General features: G+C 39.5%; 1 protein-coding gene across 1 annotated transcript in view; it reads left to right on the top strand.

Annotated features, from left to right (window-relative positions):
- Positions 1–65: 65 nt before the first annotated feature.
- The window catches only part of CFH (complement factor H), a 71,107-nt gene continuing 49,726 nt past the window's right edge, over positions 66–21,446 (top strand). Inside the window, exons 1-6 of the mRNA XM_010993443.3 lie at positions 66–237; positions 12,218–12,403; positions 12,720–12,825; positions 16,330–16,406; positions 17,614–17,802; positions 19,126–19,296. Coding sequence (XP_010991745.3) covers positions 180–237; positions 12,218–12,403; positions 12,720–12,825; positions 16,330–16,406; positions 17,614–17,802; positions 19,126–19,296 — 787 coding nt within the window. The 5' untranslated portion in view covers positions 66–179. The remainder of the gene's footprint in view (positions 238–12,217; positions 12,404–12,719; positions 12,826–16,329; positions 16,407–17,613; positions 17,803–19,125; positions 19,297–21,446) is intronic.

Genomic DNA, 21,446 nt, shown 5'->3' on the forward strand with positions numbered 1-21,446 from the left:
TTACTATGCAGGACTTTCTGATGGGCGGAGCATCCAGCAACCCCTTTAATTCCCAAGCTGTGTTTCAACTTCCTTTTGGAGCAAGTAGTTTCCCGTACTTCTCACAGTTTTCAGCAGAGGAGAGCCTGACACAGTGTGAGCACGTCAACCCCTACATGTACCCCTGAAGGACCCTCAAAATGAGATTTCCAGCAAAGATTGTGTGGCTTATGTTATGGGCTGCTTGTGTTGCAGAAGGTAAGAGTAAAAAGGTTTTTTTCCTATATTGCAAAACATTTGCTAACATGCTTTTCACAGTGGTAATAAAAACTTGGTCTAAAAAAAGTGGTATAATTACCGTTCTGTAGCTTAATGTGTAAGAGGCTTTCTCTTGAAAGCTGAAAATGTTAATTCTTGGAGGAAATTTGGTTTCCTAGTTCATGATAGGTAACTAATTATGTGAGAGATATTCGATTGACTTTTTAAAACTTTGTCATTCATAAAATCCCAACATTTTTCACTTAGTCACCAAATTTTGATTGAATGCTTATTTGAAATCAGCCTCTAATCAGTCAGGAATATCAGCAAATAAAACAAAACCTCTTCCCTTGAGGGCCTTTCAGTCTAGAAAATAAAGACATACCTTTTTTAAGTTGCATATTTAGTAATATTTTAGGTTTTCTCAAATATGCTTAATACTTTTTGAAAGATAGTCTTTTTTTAGTTATGCATGCTAATATGCTATTGCTTGATATTTACCTTGTAAATCTTATATCCAACCGCTTTTTAAACCAAGTATACAGTCATTTCTCTAACCACAAAAATATTACAACTAATAATAACTAATATCACAACATAATATACCAAAATATGATTGCATTGGCAAAGCGTTCTAGAATAATGTTAATGTTACCAATCATAGCAAACATCTTTTACTTTACACGAGTGGTTTTGTCTCTTCCTTAAGAGGAATACTTTTAGTGCTTCACAATTTGCATATTCTTTGCTGAGATTTTACGTAGACTGCATTTGTCATGTACGGACGATTTGTTGTTTCTAGCTCACTGGTGAGCTAGAATTGATGAGACTTGATGCCAAGTTTAAATAAACTGTTTAAACTGATGACAAAGCAGAATCTGAAATACTATTAAAATTGGGTGCTACAAACATGGTAAAAATTAAATAATAGTGATTTAAATGCCTTGCTTACCTAAGCAATTCCAATGGACTCATTTCACTTGTTTATATACCCATTTCTTAGATAAAGTACAGCTTTTGTATCTAAAAGAATGCTGAGGTGATTAGCCTCATGATTTTCACAAAAGCGCACATGTGGCACAAACTAGTAGAGAAAAATTACGTGAACTTTCAGTGGATATAGGACTGGTTTTATTCCTTGTTTGCCAAATGTTTCTGAAACTTAGTTGAAACGTCAATTTCATCAGCCTCGCTCGCCCTAACAGAAATCACACTCAACGCAGTGGCCTTGATTCTTAATGACACCCACGCAGACATCAGCCTCTGCCTCTGTTTTTGTCTCCCACGTAGAAAGAGATGTGGAACACAAACTGAGTATTGAGAAATACTAAATTAAGTGCTGAATGCTAAGTTGAGGAACTGAGAAAAGACAGTTGTGTATACTGTCACAATCTGCTTTACTCCACCAGACCCAGCGCTTTGGCATTTCATAAATGGTCCCTGTCCTGTTAAGAGTGAACGTTCCTCACAAAATATTATTCACTACTTAAAAAGGCTCAGAGCCAAGAGGAAGAATTTATAAGCTCAATTTTCTATTTTCCCCACTTTTTAAAAAAGATATTGGAGACCAAGTAGTACCTTGTAAATGCAGTAGTTTGTCTGCATTTACATCCTTACTCGTGCAGAAACCTCAGCTGTTTCCTTGTGGAAGGTTACGGCTGGAGAGTCACCCCAGGCTACTAAGAATTTGGTCAGGTTTACAAAGTTTAGAATAACAGTTCTTCAGTAATGCTGCATAGTTTCTGCTGTCTGGAATATCCTGTCACCAAGCTTTGCAAGACAAGCTTTTAGATTTAAAGTCCAAAAAGTGTATACTCTTTGAAATTAACCATGGCTCAGAAATTTCAGGCTGATCAAAGTAAATAAATTAAAACTCAGCTGAAACATGTTCAAATACACGCTGGCTCTGTTGTTTGGAGAGATGTGTGTTTCCTAATTCTGGAGGTTTAAAGGGCAAAAACGTTCTTTCAGGACCTGAAATATGTTACATATCAAAGAGAGATTCTATTCTGACAGAGAGAGAAGAATTTATTTTTTTATACATGGTTTTGAATTTGAGTTAAATCTAGTACAAAAAGAAGAATTGATATTATGTTCATAAGAATTAATTACAAATTAATAAAAAGGACTCTTTTATAAGGATAGATGTGAATGTTATGTCTAGTTGCCTAATCCAGAAAACTTGTGATAGTGGTCTACAATTCTGAATTCTATGTTTCAACTCTAGTGTGATAAATAAGAATCCCCTCCTCTCCAAAAAAAAAAAAAAAAAAAACCAAAAACCCTATTTTCTGAGATAGTAGAATGGATGTTGATCTACATGGTGTGATTTAAAGTGGACCAGTGGCCCAATTATCTTCAGTATCTTCTCTCCTACAATGTCTCACATGTGCATAACACTATAAATTCAACCAGTCTGAAGTGTATGTGGCATGGCAAATACTTGGAATAAATGCTTTGGGATAGTTAAATTTATTATGATTCACCACAATTTACTGTGAATTATTACATGCTGGTAAGTTTTCTGCAACAGTTTTGGTGGGGAAAGGCAGACATGAATGAGGAGGAGGTAAGGACCCCGGAAGATGAGGTTTTCCCAGGAAGGAAGAGCCGACGGATGAAGGGGTCTAGCGGGCGCTTTGAGAAGATGCCCACAGGAATGTCAGGAGAGGGAGAGCCTTGCGGACTGGAAGCTTAGGCACCCTGAGAGTGCATTTGCTATTCTCGCCCGCACAGGATTTTAAGCCAGAACTAAATTATCTAAGTACTGCTACAACTCCCCTTAGCGTGAAGGAAGCTTTCAGGTCTAAGTGGAGGCACAGGTTAGGAAGGGTGCTTCACGTTTGGCCTCTGGTTGCGAGGGCTGGAGCCTCGGCCTAAGGTGACCCACGTGTACCCTCTCGGCCCGGGACTGCCCCACTGCCTCTGCCACGTTTCCTTCTTCCCAGCCCTGCCTCCTCCTCCTTCTCAACCCACACACCTGCCCACCCCTGGAATTCTGCCAACCTGTCTGTCCCACGCTCACTTAACTAATGTGCCTTTACCCATTTCTTAACAGCTTTACCCAGTCTCAGAACACAATGCACAAAAAGGACATGATGTCATTGAAAAAATAAAGCATTACATTTTAGCTTAAGGTTATAAGGAAATATTATAGAAATGGCTCAGAGAAAGTAAGCTAATGCAACAGGGAAAAAAAATCTCAAAAACAATAAAACGAAAGGGGAAAAAAGATTTGACAGGACACTTGATTTGTCTTGACATTTTAACTCAGAGAGACAAGTTTCTCATAAACCTTGTTACCAGAAATGTAATAGATAGAAAAGTGATTGTAGAAATGTTCCTTCAAAAGTTACCCAAAGTTTTTTTTAAGCTAAATTGATTCCTGACTTCAAAAAGCATAACGTAAATTCAAACTTAGGACACACAGAGAAGATGTAGGATGGAATTACAGGCGTTAGAGTTTCTTGGGTTCATGCGACAGAGGTGCACTCAACATGCATCCCCATGTCTTCTCTTATCTGTTACATTTGCCACCGTCTACTCTGCCCCCCACCCCAGGTTACCCATAATCTCCCAGTACAGTGGAAAGGCTCCGAGACAGCATCACGCTCTTCTGTTCACACACTCATTTATCCGTCCATTCAGTGATCGCCTTTTTGAGTGACTACGTGCCAGGTACCATGTCAAGCACTTTCCAAAAGGAGGTCACTTAGGAGGCAAAGCAAAAGGGATGATTCTTGTATTTTAATAATATATTGTATTTTATCATATAAAGCATTTTGATGGCGATAAACAAAAATGCTATAGGGGAGGCAAGAAACTCAAACTGGAGTGAAAGGATGGAGCTGAGTGGGGTTGACGAGCTGGTCTGTGAGAGGTGCAGTGAAGAGAGAGAAACACGTCAGGGCTGTGAAGACATCCTGGGCAGGCTCTGAAGGCTGACCAGGATTTAGCCACATGGGGATGACAAGGAGGAGATTCAAGTGCGCATGAAGGACAAAAAGTGGTTCTGTAAAACCGGAGGACTCAGGGCATCTCCTGTATTTCTAATTCTTTAACCAGCTGAAGTCGCCTAAGTGTTTCAGGCGAAGTTGGGTACAGTGTGTGTTGCTTCTCTTCCCTTTCTCTTTTCATACGTACCCCCAAGATTGTCGTGAGGGGCCTTGTGCTGGGGGAGGTTACATTTTGATGGGAGGACAGATGACATTGTAGCAAACACAAACATGATGGTGGATCATTATAAAGGCAGCAAAGCAGGGGCCGAGGGAAGAGAGCAGAGACGGGTGGTGGAGACGGAGTCGTAGCCTGGCTGGCCTTGGAGCCGAGAGATAAGCAGGTCACCTGGAGGAGGAGACATTGGGATAGAGCCTGAAAGATGAGACAAAGCCAGCCACCAAAAGTTGACGGTAAAAGCGTTCGAGGAGGAGAAAATAAACAATGTGTGCAAAAGGCCTCAGGGGAAAAAAGTACGCTGGAGATGCTTAACCAAATATAAACCAACAATGAAACCAGGGCGGCTTTGGCACAGTGAGTAAAGGGTGGGGTGACAAGCCAAGATCAGAGAGAACGGCAGGAGCCGAACACGGCGCCCAGGCCTCAGGGTGGAGTCGTCTGAGGAGAAGTGACAGAAGAACTGGAATCCCAGGAGCGGCGCGGCCAAATTTGCAGAAACCGCTGTAGCTCCGCGGCGAGTGGGAGAGGGGGCGCCCGGAGACCCGTTAGCAGGTTGACTCACAGCAAAGCTGACGGATGAGGAGCTCAGAACTAAGGTTGTGAAGATGGCAGTGGAAAGATGGAAAAATGGAGTAAGAGGAGATAACATCTTTTTCTTACGGGGTCAAGAGATGCCATTTAAAGTTTACAGAAAAAAACACCAGAGTTTTAAATATCATTTGAAGTAAAAAGTGTAATCAATACGAGAACTCTTTCTAGCTAGTGAATCTGTGTACACGGAGTACATCCTGTGAGAAGCTGGTAGGGAGAGTCTATGAAAGAGATGCCTCCTTGACTTTTATGTCTGGTCATTAAGAGCAATTAAAGAGGGATAGACATACTGCTCTTCCGGTGAACACATTCATTACTTTAATAAAAACCATTTAACTCGAATAAATTAAGTGATACGAAAATTTTTATTACTTTTTCCTTGCAGTAGTTTAATGATAGGAGAGTAATTAAGTTTATCAAAATGTTAATATATTAGTGAAAAGTAGTTTTCCACTCACAATGTTGGCATCTACATTTGAAATTTAACTCACCTTTTTTTCTAGTAACCAAAACGCCCTGCAGTGGATCTGAATTTCGAAAATGGGAAACACACATATTAGCCTGTAATTAAACACGAACTTTCCATTTAAAAACATGAACATTAACTTGAAAAAACGAAACCAAAACTCCGGCTTTGGTTTTGGGATTTTGGGGGGTTTTTTTCCCTCAGGGGTGGGTAGGAAGAGGCTCAGGTGGTTTGTGTTGATTTATGATAGGTTGTTAGCACCATCTAGTGGAGGGAAAGTATGTTTACTTAAATTTTAGAAATCAAAACTAGTGCGGAATCATTGATTGCAGTTTCCTAACAAGTGTGCTAAACTAAACGTTTGCAAAAACATCGAAGAGCGCATATGAAAGCCCACACAAGTGTTATTTATTACGTAAAAATGAAGTTGCACGTGGAGCCTTCTGTTCTACGGAATGCTGTAGAACATTTTTGTAATGGATATATTCCATAATGGGATCCCACTCTGTTGATTAATTTTTCCCTTTCCTTTATAAAAGAAGTTCTAGAATAGAAAGTTAAACCATCATTACAAACCCAAGCAGTTTAGCAATGAAAACAATATCAATAAATATATATATGGTGAGAAGTATCTTTGAATTCACCATTTTGAAAGTAATGTGTTGAGGGTCTACTGATGAAATTGTCCTCGTATCAAGAGTAGTTATATCTAAATTAAGCAGCAAGCAGTGTTAAAAACATTAGCAATTACAAACAGTAGGCTTGAGCTTTGTCATTCATTTTGCGTATTCTTCTCTATGTCATTTTGTTAATGAATTACTTTTTTGGAAATTAAGAATCATATAGGTCTTCTGCCCATTTTTGGATTGGGTTGTTTGTTTTTTTCTTATTAAGTCATATGAGCTGCTTATATATTCTGGAGATCAAGCCTTTGTCAGTTTCACTTTTGCAAAAATTTTCCATAGGCTGCCGTTTTGTTTTGCTTATGGTTCCCTTAGCTGCGCAGAAGCTCGTAAGTTTAATTAGGTCCCATTTGTTCATTCTTGCTTTTATTTCTATTGCTTGGGTAGACTGCCCTAGGAGAACATTGCTGAGATGTATGTGAGATAATGTTTTTCCTATGTTTTCTCCAATGAAGACATATGAATGATCAATAGGCACATGAAAAAATGCTCTACATCACTAAATATCAGAGAAATGCAAATCAAAACTACAACGAGGTATCACCTCACACCAGTTAGAATGGCCATCATTCAAAAGTCCATGAATGATAAATGCTGGAGAGGCTGTGGAGAAAAGGGAACCCTCCTTCACTGCTGGTGGGAATGCAGTTTGGTGCAGCCACTGTGGAAAACAGTATGGAGATTCCTCAAAAGATTAGGAATAGACTTACCATATGACCCAGGAATCATGCTCCTGGGCATATATCCAGAAGGAACCCTACTTGAAAAAGACACCTGCACCCCAATGTTCATAGCAGCACTACTTACAATAGCCAAGACAGGGAAACAACCTAAATGGCCATCAACAGCTGACTGGGTAAAGAAGATGTGGTATATTTATACCATGGAACACTATTCAGCCATAAAAACAGACAATGTAACACCATTTGCAGCAACATGGGTGTCCCTGGAGAATGTCATTCTAAGTGAAGTAAGCCAGAAAGAGAAAGAAAAATACTATATGAGATCGCTCATATGTGGAATCTAAAAAAAAAAAAAAAAAAAAAAGACAAATGAACTTAAATAAAAAACAGAAACAGACTCACAGACGTGTGGTTGCCGGGGGGAGGGGGATGGGAAGGGACAGACTGGGAATTCGAAATTTGTAGATACTGACAAGTATATATAGAATAGATAAACAAGTTTATACTGAATAGCACAGGGAAATATATACAAGATCTTGTGGTAGCTCATGGTGAAAAAGAATGTGACAATGAATATATGTATGTTCACGTATGACTGAAAAATTGTGCTCTACACTGGAAATGGACACAACATTGTAAACTGACTGTAACTCAATAAAATAAAATAAAGAATCATATAGTATATGCAGATTCTATTATTTTAATGTCTTTATTGTGAAATATGAATGAAAAAAGTATGCATGAACTGGATTAAAAATAATTATGATTACCCATACCAAGGGGTGGAACATTCCCAGTGTCCCCATATCCCCATGGGTTTTTTCTAGGCCAGTACCCCTTCCACCTAGAAGAAAACATCATCTTAATATTTATGGTAATTATATTTTTGCTCTTTCTTCATAGCTTCACAGTGTGTGTACACATCCCTGTTATATACCGAATTTGTTATAGAAGAAATAATTTTGTCGTATTTGGCGTACCTTTGTGCCTTTTTACTTCCTGTGATCATTATTTGTTTTCGTGTCATGTTGTGGCACTGGTGTACTACTCCACTGCATAGACGTACTCTAAATTTGAATCCATCCAACTGTTGGTAGCCACTGGAGTCATTTCCATTTTTAACTATGATAAAGATCACACTTGACTGTAAAATATTACCATACATGAAACCTAGTTCACCGTGTGCATGAGTTTCTCCAGGCTGCGTTCCTAGGACTAAAACTGCTGGCTGATAAACAATGCGTATCTTCAACTTCACTATGAGTTGCTAAGCTCCTTTCTGTTGTGAGGGTTCCAGTTTTCCCTCCCATCAGCAGTACGTAAGGCTCCATGTTCTTCCCAAGTGGTGGGAGTTTTTGACATTAAAAATTTTTGCCGGTCATGTTATTTTATTCATGGTTTATTATGACTTTAATTTTCACCTGCAGTTTGAACAATTTTTCATAAATTTATTGATCACTTGGTTTTCTTTTTAGACCATTCAAGTCTTTTACCCATTATTCTTTCCCCACCCCCACATACAAGTGATACCATACAGGTTTTAACTGTCTCTGTCTGACTTACTTATTTCACTTAGCATAATACCCTCAAGATTCATCCATGCTGTAGCAAAAGGCAAAATTTTCCTTCTTTTCATGGGTGAATAACTTTCCATTGTATGTATATACAGCATTTTCTTTATCCATTCAACCTCCCAGGGGCACCTAGGTGGTGCCCATACTTTGGCTATTCTGAGTAACGCTGCAATGAACATGGGAGTGCAGACAGATACTAATTTAGTAAAAACCACTGACTTGAACTGAAGCATTTAATCTGCTCCTGTACAACAAAATTACTGACATGTTTGAATTAAAATCTAATACTCAATCCCCTTTGCCATATTTTTCCCTCGCTGAGCTCATTATCCTTTGATTGAGTTATATTTTGTTATTTAATCTTTTCCTGTCAAGTAGACTGGAAGTTTTTAATTTCAATTATGCTTCTATAATTTTGACAATTAGTTTAGAAATTAAAACATGCCTTCTTATCAAAGTTTAATTTATTAGAGTTCCATCAGGGAAACATAGTCAGTAAAAGTTTATCATGTATTTATCTATTTATCTATCTGCCTATCTGTCTACCTACCTGCCTATCGGAAGAAAGATGTATCACAAGGCAAGAGACTGTCTAAGGCAGTGATGATGAGCAGGTCCAAAGGCCACAGGGCAGGTCGTCAGAGAGAAGAATGAATTTCTTCTCTTAATTGGATCAAGCTCAGCTTTTAAAACCATTCAAGTGGCTTAATCACCCCTACACAAATTATCCAGGATAATCACCTTGTTTAAAATTAATTGCTTAGGATTCTATCTAGCAACGTACCATCCCAGCAGAGTCGAGATTCGTGTCTGACTAAATAGACGGGGTGGCTGGCTAGCCGAGCTGACCCCTCATCAAAGGGATCACAGCAGCCTCATACATTTCCAGTCCCCTGGACACTGTGAGTCTTCAAGTTATACGTCCTCAATTTTAAGTCCTCTTCTCCCAGTTAAACGCTATTGTCATGCACTGTATGTCTGTGTGTGTGACTGTGTGTGTATTTAAAACCACACAAGACAATACAGTTTTACTGCTTCATAGTCAGCGTGTGGTTAGATTTACTCGCTTTTGTACTACTTTCTTTGTTCTTTGTTTCTTCTCTCATCACAAACCACAAGCCTGGGATCATTTTCCTTTTACTGAAGTACGTCTTTTTCCCCTTAATGGGAATCTGTAATAGCAAAATCTCTCAAATTTTATTAATCAGAATCTTGAATCTTGAAAAATTATTTCTTTGAATAGAATTCCAGGTAGATGGTTACTGCTTTATGCAAACTGGAGGGACCAGTTCACGGCTTCTGGCTTCTGCTATTGCTGTTGAAACGTCAGCTTTAAATCTAACCATTCTGATCCCTGATCTAATACAAGTTCTCTAGAGGCAGAAAGCCCATGCCACCACCTGCCTTGGTCTCATGTTACTATTTGCCCGCATTATTAAATATTCCCCAAAACACATGCTTAAAACCCAGAAAATGTTTCCTCAGATGACTGCACCACAATTTGATAAGATTAATATTTTAATATAAAAAATACTGGGAATAAACATCTGGTACACAAATATCTCAGTTGACCTTTTATTATTGCCTTAGGATACCTCTTTTCAGATTGAAGTTATTTGCTAATTTACATGAGTAGTTTTAAGATTCTTTATAAATACCACCAAACTGCTTTCTATTAAGATTATAGTCATTTATACCTCTAATTTCACTTAATCATAATATTTGTATCACTTCATTTTCTACAAAATTGAATGTCATCTCCTTTATATGTTATTGAAATCTGTCAAAAAATATCATTTACATTGAATTTTCACGTCTTTGATTTTTAGTAATGTTAAATTATTGGCCATTTTTAAGAAAATGATCTATTATCCTTTGATATTGTCCCTTTGGTAGTGCTCATGCTTTTGTTATTGCAAGAAGTGCTATTGTGTGGAAAATAATTTTGCAGTTAATTTTCCTTTGAATTTTGCACAGATTATATTTTCATAAATAGAATTTTTTTAATTTCATAAATGGAATATTAAAAATATTCTAATGTGTGTATACTCTTTTTACAATTTGCTTTATTCACTAAAGTTGTGTCTTTGATATTTAGTCACAGTTTTCTGAAAAGAGTAAGGATTCAACTTTATTCCATTTCATCTCCAGTGGTTTTGATCTGAGACTGTCAGTCAGATTCACACTCTAGAGCTGACCCCTTCAGTGCCAAGGGTACCCAACTTCAGGAGGCAGCACAGAGTAGGGAGTGTAGCAGCCGGCACAGCACACGCCTGGTGAAGATTTCAGACGCCCAGTCGTCGCTTCTGAGGGCTCAGCCACCCCAGGGGGTGCTTTTATGCACAAGGGATGAGAGCTGGTTCAAGCACAGGTCACCTTGTGGAGGGCCGCCAAGGGCCTAGACACCTGCAGCTTAGACACCCTGGTTGTCGCTGAGGATCTGCAGCGTGAATCGTGCTCTCAGCATTTTTATCTACTGCTTTCTACTTTCTTTAGATTTAATTTCATTTCTTTACTAGGTAAATTTATTTCTGATCACATTTTTCTGCTTCTCTGTGCGTCTCCTCATTTTTGTCCAAAGCAATACATTTTGTATGAAATAAACGGGATGATAAAGTTTGTATTACTTACCACCACTGACATGAGCACTCCTTCTTGATCCAGTCAGGAACTGGGTTCAGATAGGGCTAGGCTGCACCTATCGTTTGAGCGAGTCCACTTCAGGTTTCCAAAGTGTCCAGGCGGAGACCTTCTTGAGCTTTTTAGCAAGCATCTCGCTGGTTTCTTTTTCCCCCATTCCAAACTCAAGGATAGCATGATCTTGCTCCTCTGCTGTTTTGACCTCTGTTTTTAAATCTCGCCCTGAGGGACTTTCAAATGTGGCACGTGTCTTGATAAGGATACCAGCTGTGTGCATGAAGTAGCCCTTTTTCTTCCTAGGGCTTTTTCATGAGACTATAGGAAATTTCAGTCCACCCTTAAGAAGCTACTTCGGCTCCAGCAAAGCACTCTGATTCTGCAAAGTTTTAGAATGTTTCACATTAGATGCACCTCCAAAAGTTTGTCTGGTTCTTCCTTCCCTCCTTAACATTCCTGTATCCAGACAAACCCCGAGTTTCAGTCTACACTGAGTTGGTAACATATCCAGGTAAGAAACAGCCAGAGACAGTACGTTTGCAAAAAACAGGTCCTTCCCAACTCACTTCATCCTCTTTGCTCCCACCATTTCCAATTCCTTTCAACGTGCAGTGCACCCACAGCCCCCTCTCCCCACATGCAATTTGCTGCTGTTTTTCCAACCTGCAGGAGGAGCTGCTCTGTTCCACCCCATTCTACCCTATTTGGAATGTTCCTACATAATTGTGTATCATCTTCCCATGCTTTATTTTTCTAAATAGAATTTATCTACCTGTAATGCACATTATACATTTCTTTGAATATTTATTTAATAACTAACTTCCTCACTAGAGTGAAAACATTTTGAGAGCAGATACTTTGTCTCCTTATTCATTGTTTTTTCTTCAGAACTTGGAATAGTGCCCAACAAATATTTTCTGAATTAATGAGAGAACAGTAGACTGCAGTGCAGCAGTTAAGAATAATAGAGGGAAGCAGAACTATTTATCTGGAAAGTCATTCTTACAAATCTATGTAGATTTAATTTCTGTAAGGTAAAATATATATTTTATATGTACTAAGACATACATTTGGATGGACTTGAATAGGTTTTTTTAAGCAAAAATAACCTAAACATATTATATATTTAAATAGTTATTTAAACACCTATTTTGTTTTAATTTTTTTTAGATTGTACAGAACCCCCTCCAAGAAAGCAAACAGAAATTCTGTCAGGTTCCTGGACTGCACAAACATACCAAGAAGGCACTCAGGCGATATACAAATGCCACCCTGGATACAGAACCCTTGGAAGTATTGTCATGGCGTGCATTGGTGGGAAATGGGTGTCTCTTCATCCGTCAAGGATATGTCAGAGTAAGTAATGCCTACATTTGTGAAATCTATGAAAAATTTTAGTTGTGAGAATACTGAGTGATATTGTAGCAATACTGGCTTAATTTCATCACTGTTGTCATTTAAATACAAAACAGTACATACTCATTATTCTTAAAAAGGGTCTGTAATCTTCCAAAATTAAAAAAAAGCATACAGATATCTTTGCCATTTGTCACTTTTCCATATTTTCAATTCTGTCGTCTAATGTAATATCAAACATCTGTGTCCTTGAACCCCTATGTAAATTGCATCCCCATGCTAATTACTAATATTATATCCCTTTCATTCATTTTAGAAAAGCCCTGTGGACATCCTGGAGACACTCGCTTTGGTTCTTTCCATCTTGCAGAAGGAACTAAGTTTGAATACGGTGCAAAGGTTGTTTATACGTGTGATGAGGGGTAGGTAGTCAATACAAAAAGAGGTTTATAATTCAGATAATCTGTAACTGAAATAGTAAATAGAAACTGTATTAATTTATATGTTTACAGTTCCTACATTTTTCTATGAGCATTTTTATAAGTAACATACAAGCAACCCCTGAAAATTTAAACTGTAATGAAAACAATTATTATATTTGAGTACAATTATCCTCTCCTCAACATCGAAAAATTAAAATGACTTATAATTACTCTGATAAACTGTAGTTACAGGAGGGTGGGAAAGTAGTATGCATTTAGATAAAAATTCACTGCAACAAGTCCTCACTAAATTCTGCTCTGTGCAGAGCACTATGGGAGGTGGCAATGGCAGGCACAGTGGGAATGGTAACAAAATTAGAATACTTGGTATCTATTTAGATAAAATTCTGTAAAATTTAGGAGAAACAAGACTTTTACACTGACATAGTAACTACTATTTTTTAAGGTTCCACAATCTTCACATCATTCCTATCACATGGACCAGAAATGCTGCTATGTTCATAATCATTGACTTTGTGGTCTCCAACCACCTACTGGGTTTCCATGGCTAATCTTAACCCTGTGTTACCTCCTCAGCGTTCTTTCTTTCCTGTTATTCCCAGCCAGGCCAAATTATTTTGAAGAAAGCTTCATACATGAGAAAACGGGACCATGACAATTTTATACTATATAAATAATATAAATAAGATCAAGAAATTACAGCTGGAATCTTATTATTTTTTCCTCACTTACTTCTTGATTTCAGACAATCAAATACATTTTAAAGCTCAGGCTTTGGAGTAAGCTTATATTCCAAAACTATCACCTAATAAGTGTATGCATTTTTTTTTTAAATCTTTTTACTCCCACGTCCTCACGTATAAAAGCAGAAACAAATCGAGCGTATCACAGGACTGATGGGCGGGATGAAAAAGACACGCACGTGAAGCCCTCAGAAGAGTCCTGGGGTATTGCGGAGCCCGATATGTGTCAGTTCTTATGACTTAGTCTCTCCTTGGTCACCACACGAGGGAAATTTTTCAGAGTTTTTACCCCAACCTTCAGTCGTCACTGCTGACCTTTCTACACGTGACCAATTAGATGAAGACCATCTGGGCCTGAACCGTCCAGTCGGCCCCACTCTTCTCCTCTGAAATAACCCTTTCAATCCAGGCTAGGCTGGCCCCTTCAGGCTCCACCGTGACCTGACAAAAGGGATCAAAACTCGTGAACGTCCTCCTCTAGATCTCCTAAGTCGCAGTGATAATAAGATTCATAATTTGGTGAAGAGGTTACGGACATACCTGCCTTGGCTCCGGCTCCGAGCCGCTCACCTCTGCCTCCCTCATCCTGTAGAAACTCTGGGTAGCCGCCGTCTCCACCGCCCGCCTGGTGCTTTCAACAGGACCAGACACTTGTCAGCGAAGCGCAAGTCCCCGGGCTGTGACAAGGCCAGCACGGGGCGGGTGCGGAGCTCCTGACCAGGCGCGGGGTCTGCCGGCGCGGGCTTCCTACACCCACGGCTTCTGCCGGCGAACCTGCCAGGCCTGCCCCGTGTCCCGTCCGCCTCCTCCCTGCTGAACACGGCGCGGCCGAATCCAGCCGCCTGCCAGGACGCTCAACGTGGGGAACCGGCCTCCCCGCGACAGCAGGGCCTCCGCGCAGGTTTCCTGCTGCTTTGCCGCCGGAGCCGCGGAAACACAGGCCCTCACTTTTCTCCAAACCAGCGTCTGGACAGTCTTTCTTTCTCCCTTCCTCCCCCCACGCAGACGGGCCCTGGTGAGGCCAACCGTCTGGAGTTGGTCCTTCGGCCTGGTGTCTTCGAGCCAGCAGAACAAGAGCGCATCGTGCTCAGAAGCAAGCCGCTTTCCTCACGGAGCAGCGGTGGGAGGGCGGGCTCTAGAGCGGGAGACCCGCCCCCCAGGCTGTGGGCGGGGCCGCTCTGCCTGTTCCCTCGTCGCGGAGGGGCGGGTGGGGCTGCGCGGCTGCGGCTGCAGGGCCCAGCGCGCAGGCGCAGCAGCGTCTCTGCACACAGCCACCTCCGCCATGTTGAATCCCGGTGTCCTGCGTGGCGGGGGCGGCGTTTCCACACAAGACCTGCGCCGAGGCGTTGGCGCCGCCGCTTTGCACCAGGAGCTCTGGTGTGAAGGGCCTGGGCGGAGGGCTCTGCGTGCGGCCCCCTGCGGGCCAGTGAAGCTGGACCAAGCACAAAGGGAGAAGGAAGAGGTTAGACTTGACTTGTTACCTGGATTCTCCCCAGAATTGTGAATGGGCTTTACCGGTGACACTAGGCGGTTTTGTGTAGAATTTTGCAGAACCCCTGAAAGAGATGTGAGCAAATGGATGGGTCCCTGGTGCAGATTGAAAATAATGTTATAACATTAAAATATTAACTTTCTCTGTTATAAGGTGGAACCAAGAGAGGCGCCAGAGAAGAACCTTTCATAACCAATTATTTCGTGCCTGCGTGTGAGGCACAGAGTTCCTGTTTGACTTCAAGTTCCGTGGCTCCCATTTCATCTGCTGAAATGTTTTCTTTCCTCAGAGAATTAGGGACAAACCCACAGCAGTCAGAGAAGGAGGAAGTGTTTTTTGAGGGAGGAAGTTGGTTTGTGTTCCTTCTGTAATGGGCGGAACAGCTCTTATTTGCAGATGAAGGAAACATTGGTGTGTGCACAATTTAGAAGTTTATGAAAGGCCTTTTTTCAAAGTTCTGTGGTTATCAAATGCCTTCCATTATTTTGAGGGAAAGTTTGGGCTTTTTTCTTTTTCTTTTCTTTCTTTTCTTTTTTTTTTTTTTTTTTTTTTTGCCTTCAGCTGTCCCCTATAATAAGGATGCTTTGCCTTCATCTAAAGCCTCTGTTGATGACTGCACACTTTGCCCCTGCCCCAAGGAGCTTGCCTTCAAGTATAGCGCTTTCAACTTTAAGGCCTGATGACTTACTATAATTCGACCCAGAGCAGCTTATACAAGCAGACTTGACTCGGTGACCACGCTCTGGAAAGAATCTCGGGGAGGGAGGTGGAGTGATGGAGACGGGCTGAAAATAAACCACAGACTAAGAAATTTTTGCTAGAACTATCCTTGATAAGTTAAAAGTCCAGAGTGTCGAGAAAATAATACAATTGTGGAAAGGAGTAGTTTGGAGTAAGACTGGACAAGGTGGCGTACGGTAGCTGTTGGTAACTATCACTTTCTAGCTTCTGTTTTTGGTTCATGGAGATTATTGAGTTGTTAAATGTAACTAATTAATTGACTCAATGAAAAAGTAAATGTGCATTGCCCATGAAGCAATCATGAGCTTGCGTCGTCAACCAAGGATTCTGCTTATTCCAAGTCCATGTACCTGAGGGCTTGAGGGCCTTTCATAAGAAAAGAAAGGAAGGAGGCATATGCTGTTAATTTTCCCTGAAATGGAGTTTCTGGACATTTGGAATAGTATCACACTTAAAACTGCATATAAACACACATTAGCTCACAACTCTGTTGTTTTTGGTTTTCAGGTATCAGATGCTAGGTGAGCAGAATTTCCGTGAATGTGAAACAAACGGGTGGAGCAACAGTGTTCCTGTATGTGAAGGTAGACACAAAACTGATCGACAAGGATATTAAAACATATACTTAAAATACCAGGTTTTCTGAAATATCTTACATTAAAATATTCTGAAAGTCTATAATTAAATTTTTCTTCCTCATATTATTTTTGTGTATTCTCCTGTAGTATAGAGTGGATGTCTAATCTTTTTATTGCCACAGTATTATGTGTTTCAGTAACCAAATATAAATACAGCCTCATCTGATCTAATATTCGAAGCATAAGAGATGAAAAAAATCTAAGTTTTTTTTTTCCTTTTGGATTCTAACCTCTAGAAAAAACACAGATATCACATCAAAATGAAGATGAGATTTTCAGCTTTATTAATGAAAAGGCGGTCCCCCACATAACCACCCCAGCACAGGGATCTCTGGTAATAGCTGGAGTGGAGAATGTGATTTAGACGCCTTCCCACTCTTGCCTGACAAGGAGAGTCTTCCTCTGGTCTTAGTCCTCCTGACAAGAGGCAGGAAGTGAGGGAGAGCTCTGCCCTTTCTTATTGATCCATAAAAGATGAGAAAATATACATCCTGTTCCCAAGTTTTGAATTAGTAATTCCGATCTCTAATCATCATGCAAATAGAAGAGATCACTAAGAATCATTGTTTCCTAGGTCCATGGTGAGGTGTGAGTAGTAGCGAGGAAGAAGGAACAATGGGGGTGGGTGGGTGAGGGAGGCAGGGAAAGAGGGAAGAAGGGAAAGAGAGAAAGAAGAGGAGGAGGAAGGGGAGGGGAAGAAGGAAAATTAAAGACTATTTATTTATTGAAGTAAACATAATCAGAAGGTTTGCTTTTACGCCTTTTAGGAATACAATTTTATATCATTGTGGGACTTAGATGGAAATTTTGTTTTAATTATCCCAAACTTTATAATTCTCAATTATTTAAGAAACACTTGTTTGCTACTGCAAAAAATATGAACTATCATTCAAAAACTCAAAAAAGTAATTTTCTTCATTCACTCCCATAGAAAAGAATTAGAAATAAACTTACTGATTTTTTTTTAATTAGTAGAATTTATTTCTGGCTGACAGGTATATCAAATGCATCTTTAAAAAAATTAAGCTATTTCCTCCAATCTTGCTATTGATTATATATGCACATAATATATATAAGCATATATATGTATTCACTTATTTTTCATGATAAAGTCTTCAATTTCTGTTAGAAAATGCTATATTTATTTTTTCAGTTACTAAGTGTTCACCAGTGACGGAACCAGAGAATGGAATTCTCAGTGGTGCCCAGGAACCAAGCCAAGAATACACTTTTGGACAAGTGGTACAGTTTGAGTGTAATTCAGGTTACATGCTTGATGGACCTAAACAAATACACTGCTCAACAGGTGGTATGTGGAGTGAAGAAAAACCGAAATGTGTGGGTAAGATCCATGTACTGTTCATTTGATTATTTGAATGACTTTAACTTTTCTCATGAAAGTATGCTTTTCAAAACACCGTGCGCCCTACAGAACCTGCAGACACTGACAGTCAGAGCACTTACGCAGCACTATTTCCTAGGGATTGATCTGCGTTCTTCCCAGGTTCCTCATTTTACATCCAAAATGACTACAGTGTAGGTACTGTTTTCACCTCTGTTTTATAATTGAGGAAATCGAGGTGTAAAGAAATCAAATCACATGTCCAAAATTAGCATGGCATATATGGTCATTAAGGTTCAAACCTAGGTTAGCTGACACCAAGATCCATGCTCTTAACCATAATTAAATTGTAGTTGATTCTTATGACTAAAATAAAATCCTAAGGATTTCTGTTACAAGTTTTAATATTGGCCTTGAGACTAGGTCTTTTTTTTTTTATTTGAAAAACTAAACATTCATTATTTATTTCTACTGATCCATCATGATGATATTCTGTTTTTGAGTAACACTTCTAGGAAATTTTCCTGTTTTATACTTGCACTGTGAGTGTAGTATAAATATTGCTGAACTGAATGAATTCATTAAACAAATCTTTGTCTTAAAAAAAAAAGTTCTATACCAAGTCGTAAGTCAGCACTTCTTTAGTTGTAATACTGTTGACCTGTGCCTCATGACCAATATGATGATTTTGGGTTTTGTAATAATAGATTATGTTCAGTTTATTTAAAAGTACCATACTCCATTTTACAGATACCTGTTTGGCAGACATTTCTGCCACATTTAATTTTTTAACATTATCTACATTCCTCAAATCATTTATACTGTCTTCATCTAGTCTACCCTACAAAGAGATGCAGAGCTAAGTGTTCCTCTCCCTGGGAACTCTTTCTTACAAAATTAGTTCTTCAAGTCAATAATGACAGACACATTTATATTCAGTATAGCAGTTACTGGATACTCTAGAGGTTCGCGGATGGGGTTTACTTCTTGCAAAGTACTTACTTACCACAGTTAGCCTATTTCTGTATTCGATTTTATACATACAGTTGATGACTATTACTGGTCACTATTTATTTCAAGAGGAATAATGTATCTCCAAACCGACTAAATTAGCAACATAATTTACATCAGAATTTTAACTTCCTTCAATAATGAAGGTTAAAAAAACATAAATTATTCATCAAGCAAACAAGTCAAAACAGGACTTTTGTTTGGTTGCCTGATTTACCTAATGGAAACAAAATTTGTATCTTTATGTAAGTGTCTGGGACACAGCCCTTTAATATATAACACACATTTTGGAATTTAATCCCTTTTATTTAGAAATTGCCTGCAGACCACCAGACATTTCACATGGATATCCTGTATCTCCAAAGGAAATTTATAAGGCAAAAGAACGAATGCAGTATAAATGTGCACGTGGGTATGAATACAGTGAAAGAGGAGACACCGTATGCACTAAATTTGGATGGGTCCCAGCTCCTTCATGTAGAGGTAATGTTGTATTTTTTTCTACATATTTTACCAATTGTTTTAATTCATATATACCTTATAGTTAAGCAATTTATTTGTGTTTCACAATGGAGTATTAATGTTTATAGGAAAATATTACAAAGACAGTATATCTTCACACTTTATGTGTGCAGGGCCCATATTGAGGCCAACTGGTGTGCTGCTCTCACTCTGAAGACAGACACACACAGGACCAGAGAAGTTCAGTAGCTTGTTTAATCCTTGGTCTGTGGTCACAAGGCAAATCTAGAGCAGAGCCAGGACTATAATCGGCTTCCTAATTCCCAGATGTGTATATTTCTCAAACAGTGAGATTGCTCTCCTAGAGCCCTGCATTTAGGTTTAAAAACTAAATTATAATAACACCAGATGTGGTGAGTGTTCATTGACAATGGAATTAAACAGAAGAAACTGGACATTTCTTTACCCAGAGGCTTCACGGGGATCGACAGCGGTGACAGTGCTGAAAACTACTCCTAACTTGTAGGCTTCATGAGGGAAGGACGTTACACAGAATCGAAAAGCCCGTCTCCACTGGGCTCTTTTCCCGCCAGGAATCGTGTCTGGTGCTTTGTGTCCTCCTTAGCCCGCCTCATTCAGAAAGGGATGGTTCCAGCTGTCACAGACTGGAAGGGACAATACCGCTAGTTGAGGAATGTAAGAAACCATAAGAGCAAGAAGATATAGCAACAGCATGGTAATAACTGTTATTTGCAAACATTTATGAAAAGCAGTGAGTTAGCTTATGATGAGGGCGGAGCAAGACAAGTCACAGTGTTATCCCACATGACCTCAGAGGCACGTGACCTAAGAGGGCGACTTTTACAGGTATGGCCATACTGTGGCCTTCACCTCTTAAGAGCCCTTGACTTTAAATCACGTGATTCATAATAACATGTATAATGCTTGCTTTGGTGATCCTCTTTTACAAAAACTAGAGATAGTTTTTGAGTTGATTTTATTCTTAAAAGTTTTTGTTTGTTTGTTTGAGCCCATGAGCAGCTCTTTGGAAGAAATACCCTCCCGCACCCTTGATTGACCTTTACTTTCTGGCATTGTTAGACAGTATTTTAGAAAGAGGTTAATGAACACAAGACAATTGAAACTGTTACTGAACAAAACTTGGGTCTGCCAGCCTGCACTCAGTAAAGCCACCTGCTGACACCAGGTTGTGGTGAAGGAAAGTGCAGCGTTTGTTATAAGGTGCCCGGCAAGGAGTCCGGAGGAGCTAGTGCTCAGAAAGCTGAAACCCCTCGAGGAGTTTCAGCAAAGCACTTCTAAAGCCCAGATGAGGGAGGGGAGTCCCAGGGTGTGCTGTCAGCTTGTGCACAATTCTCTGATTAGTTACTGGGAAGGTAACAGGCAGTGTCACAGGGGTTAACATTATGAATTCTTGGGCACCAGAGGATACAGGGGAGGGGTATGTTCCCCGAAGCCCCACAGCGTCCTGCTCAGTTACACAACCACGTGAGATCTGTGTGAGGCTGAGGGTGTGTGGAGTCCAGCTGTCTGTCTTCATGAAATTCATGGTTTCTGAGCAAAGACAGTAGGGCACACGTTCTCTGGCACTGACCTCTGCCATATATTCTACTTTCGGAGCCCTCTTCAGCTTTAGATAGTTTATCTATCCAATCACCAAAATATTGCTTATAAATGACTTATTTTATAGGAGGCCTCTTCTCCTGTACTGAGGATACATATGAGAATAATGTTTCAATGAATTCAAAGTAAGGCTTCAGGAATTTAATTTTACTTGGACATAGGACTCAGGATAACATGACTTTTTCATGGAAGTCATATAAGCATTATATTATAATTATAATTATTATAATATATTATATATATTATGACCATATTATAATCACAGTCACTTAGCTACCTACTTAAAACTCTTGCTTAGAACATATTTGTTTTAGCAATGGGAAATTTATTTTTTTCCATATGTGTTAGTACAATTCCTAGGCTTATATCTCTTGAAACTTGACTTATTTACATGAACACACACACACACACGCACACACACACACAAGATTCCACATTTATAAGACATTTTCCTTTTAGAATTTCTTTTTCATTTTCTCAGTCACAGGGCATCACTTAAAAGTTCAAGACTGTCTGCTTTAGGGCACTAC

This window comes from Camelus dromedarius, chromosome 21, assembly GCF_036321535.1.
Source record: "Camelus dromedarius isolate mCamDro1 chromosome 21, mCamDro1.pat, whole genome shotgun sequence".
Lineage (NCBI taxonomy): Eukaryota > Metazoa > Chordata > Mammalia > Artiodactyla > Camelidae > Camelus > Camelus dromedarius.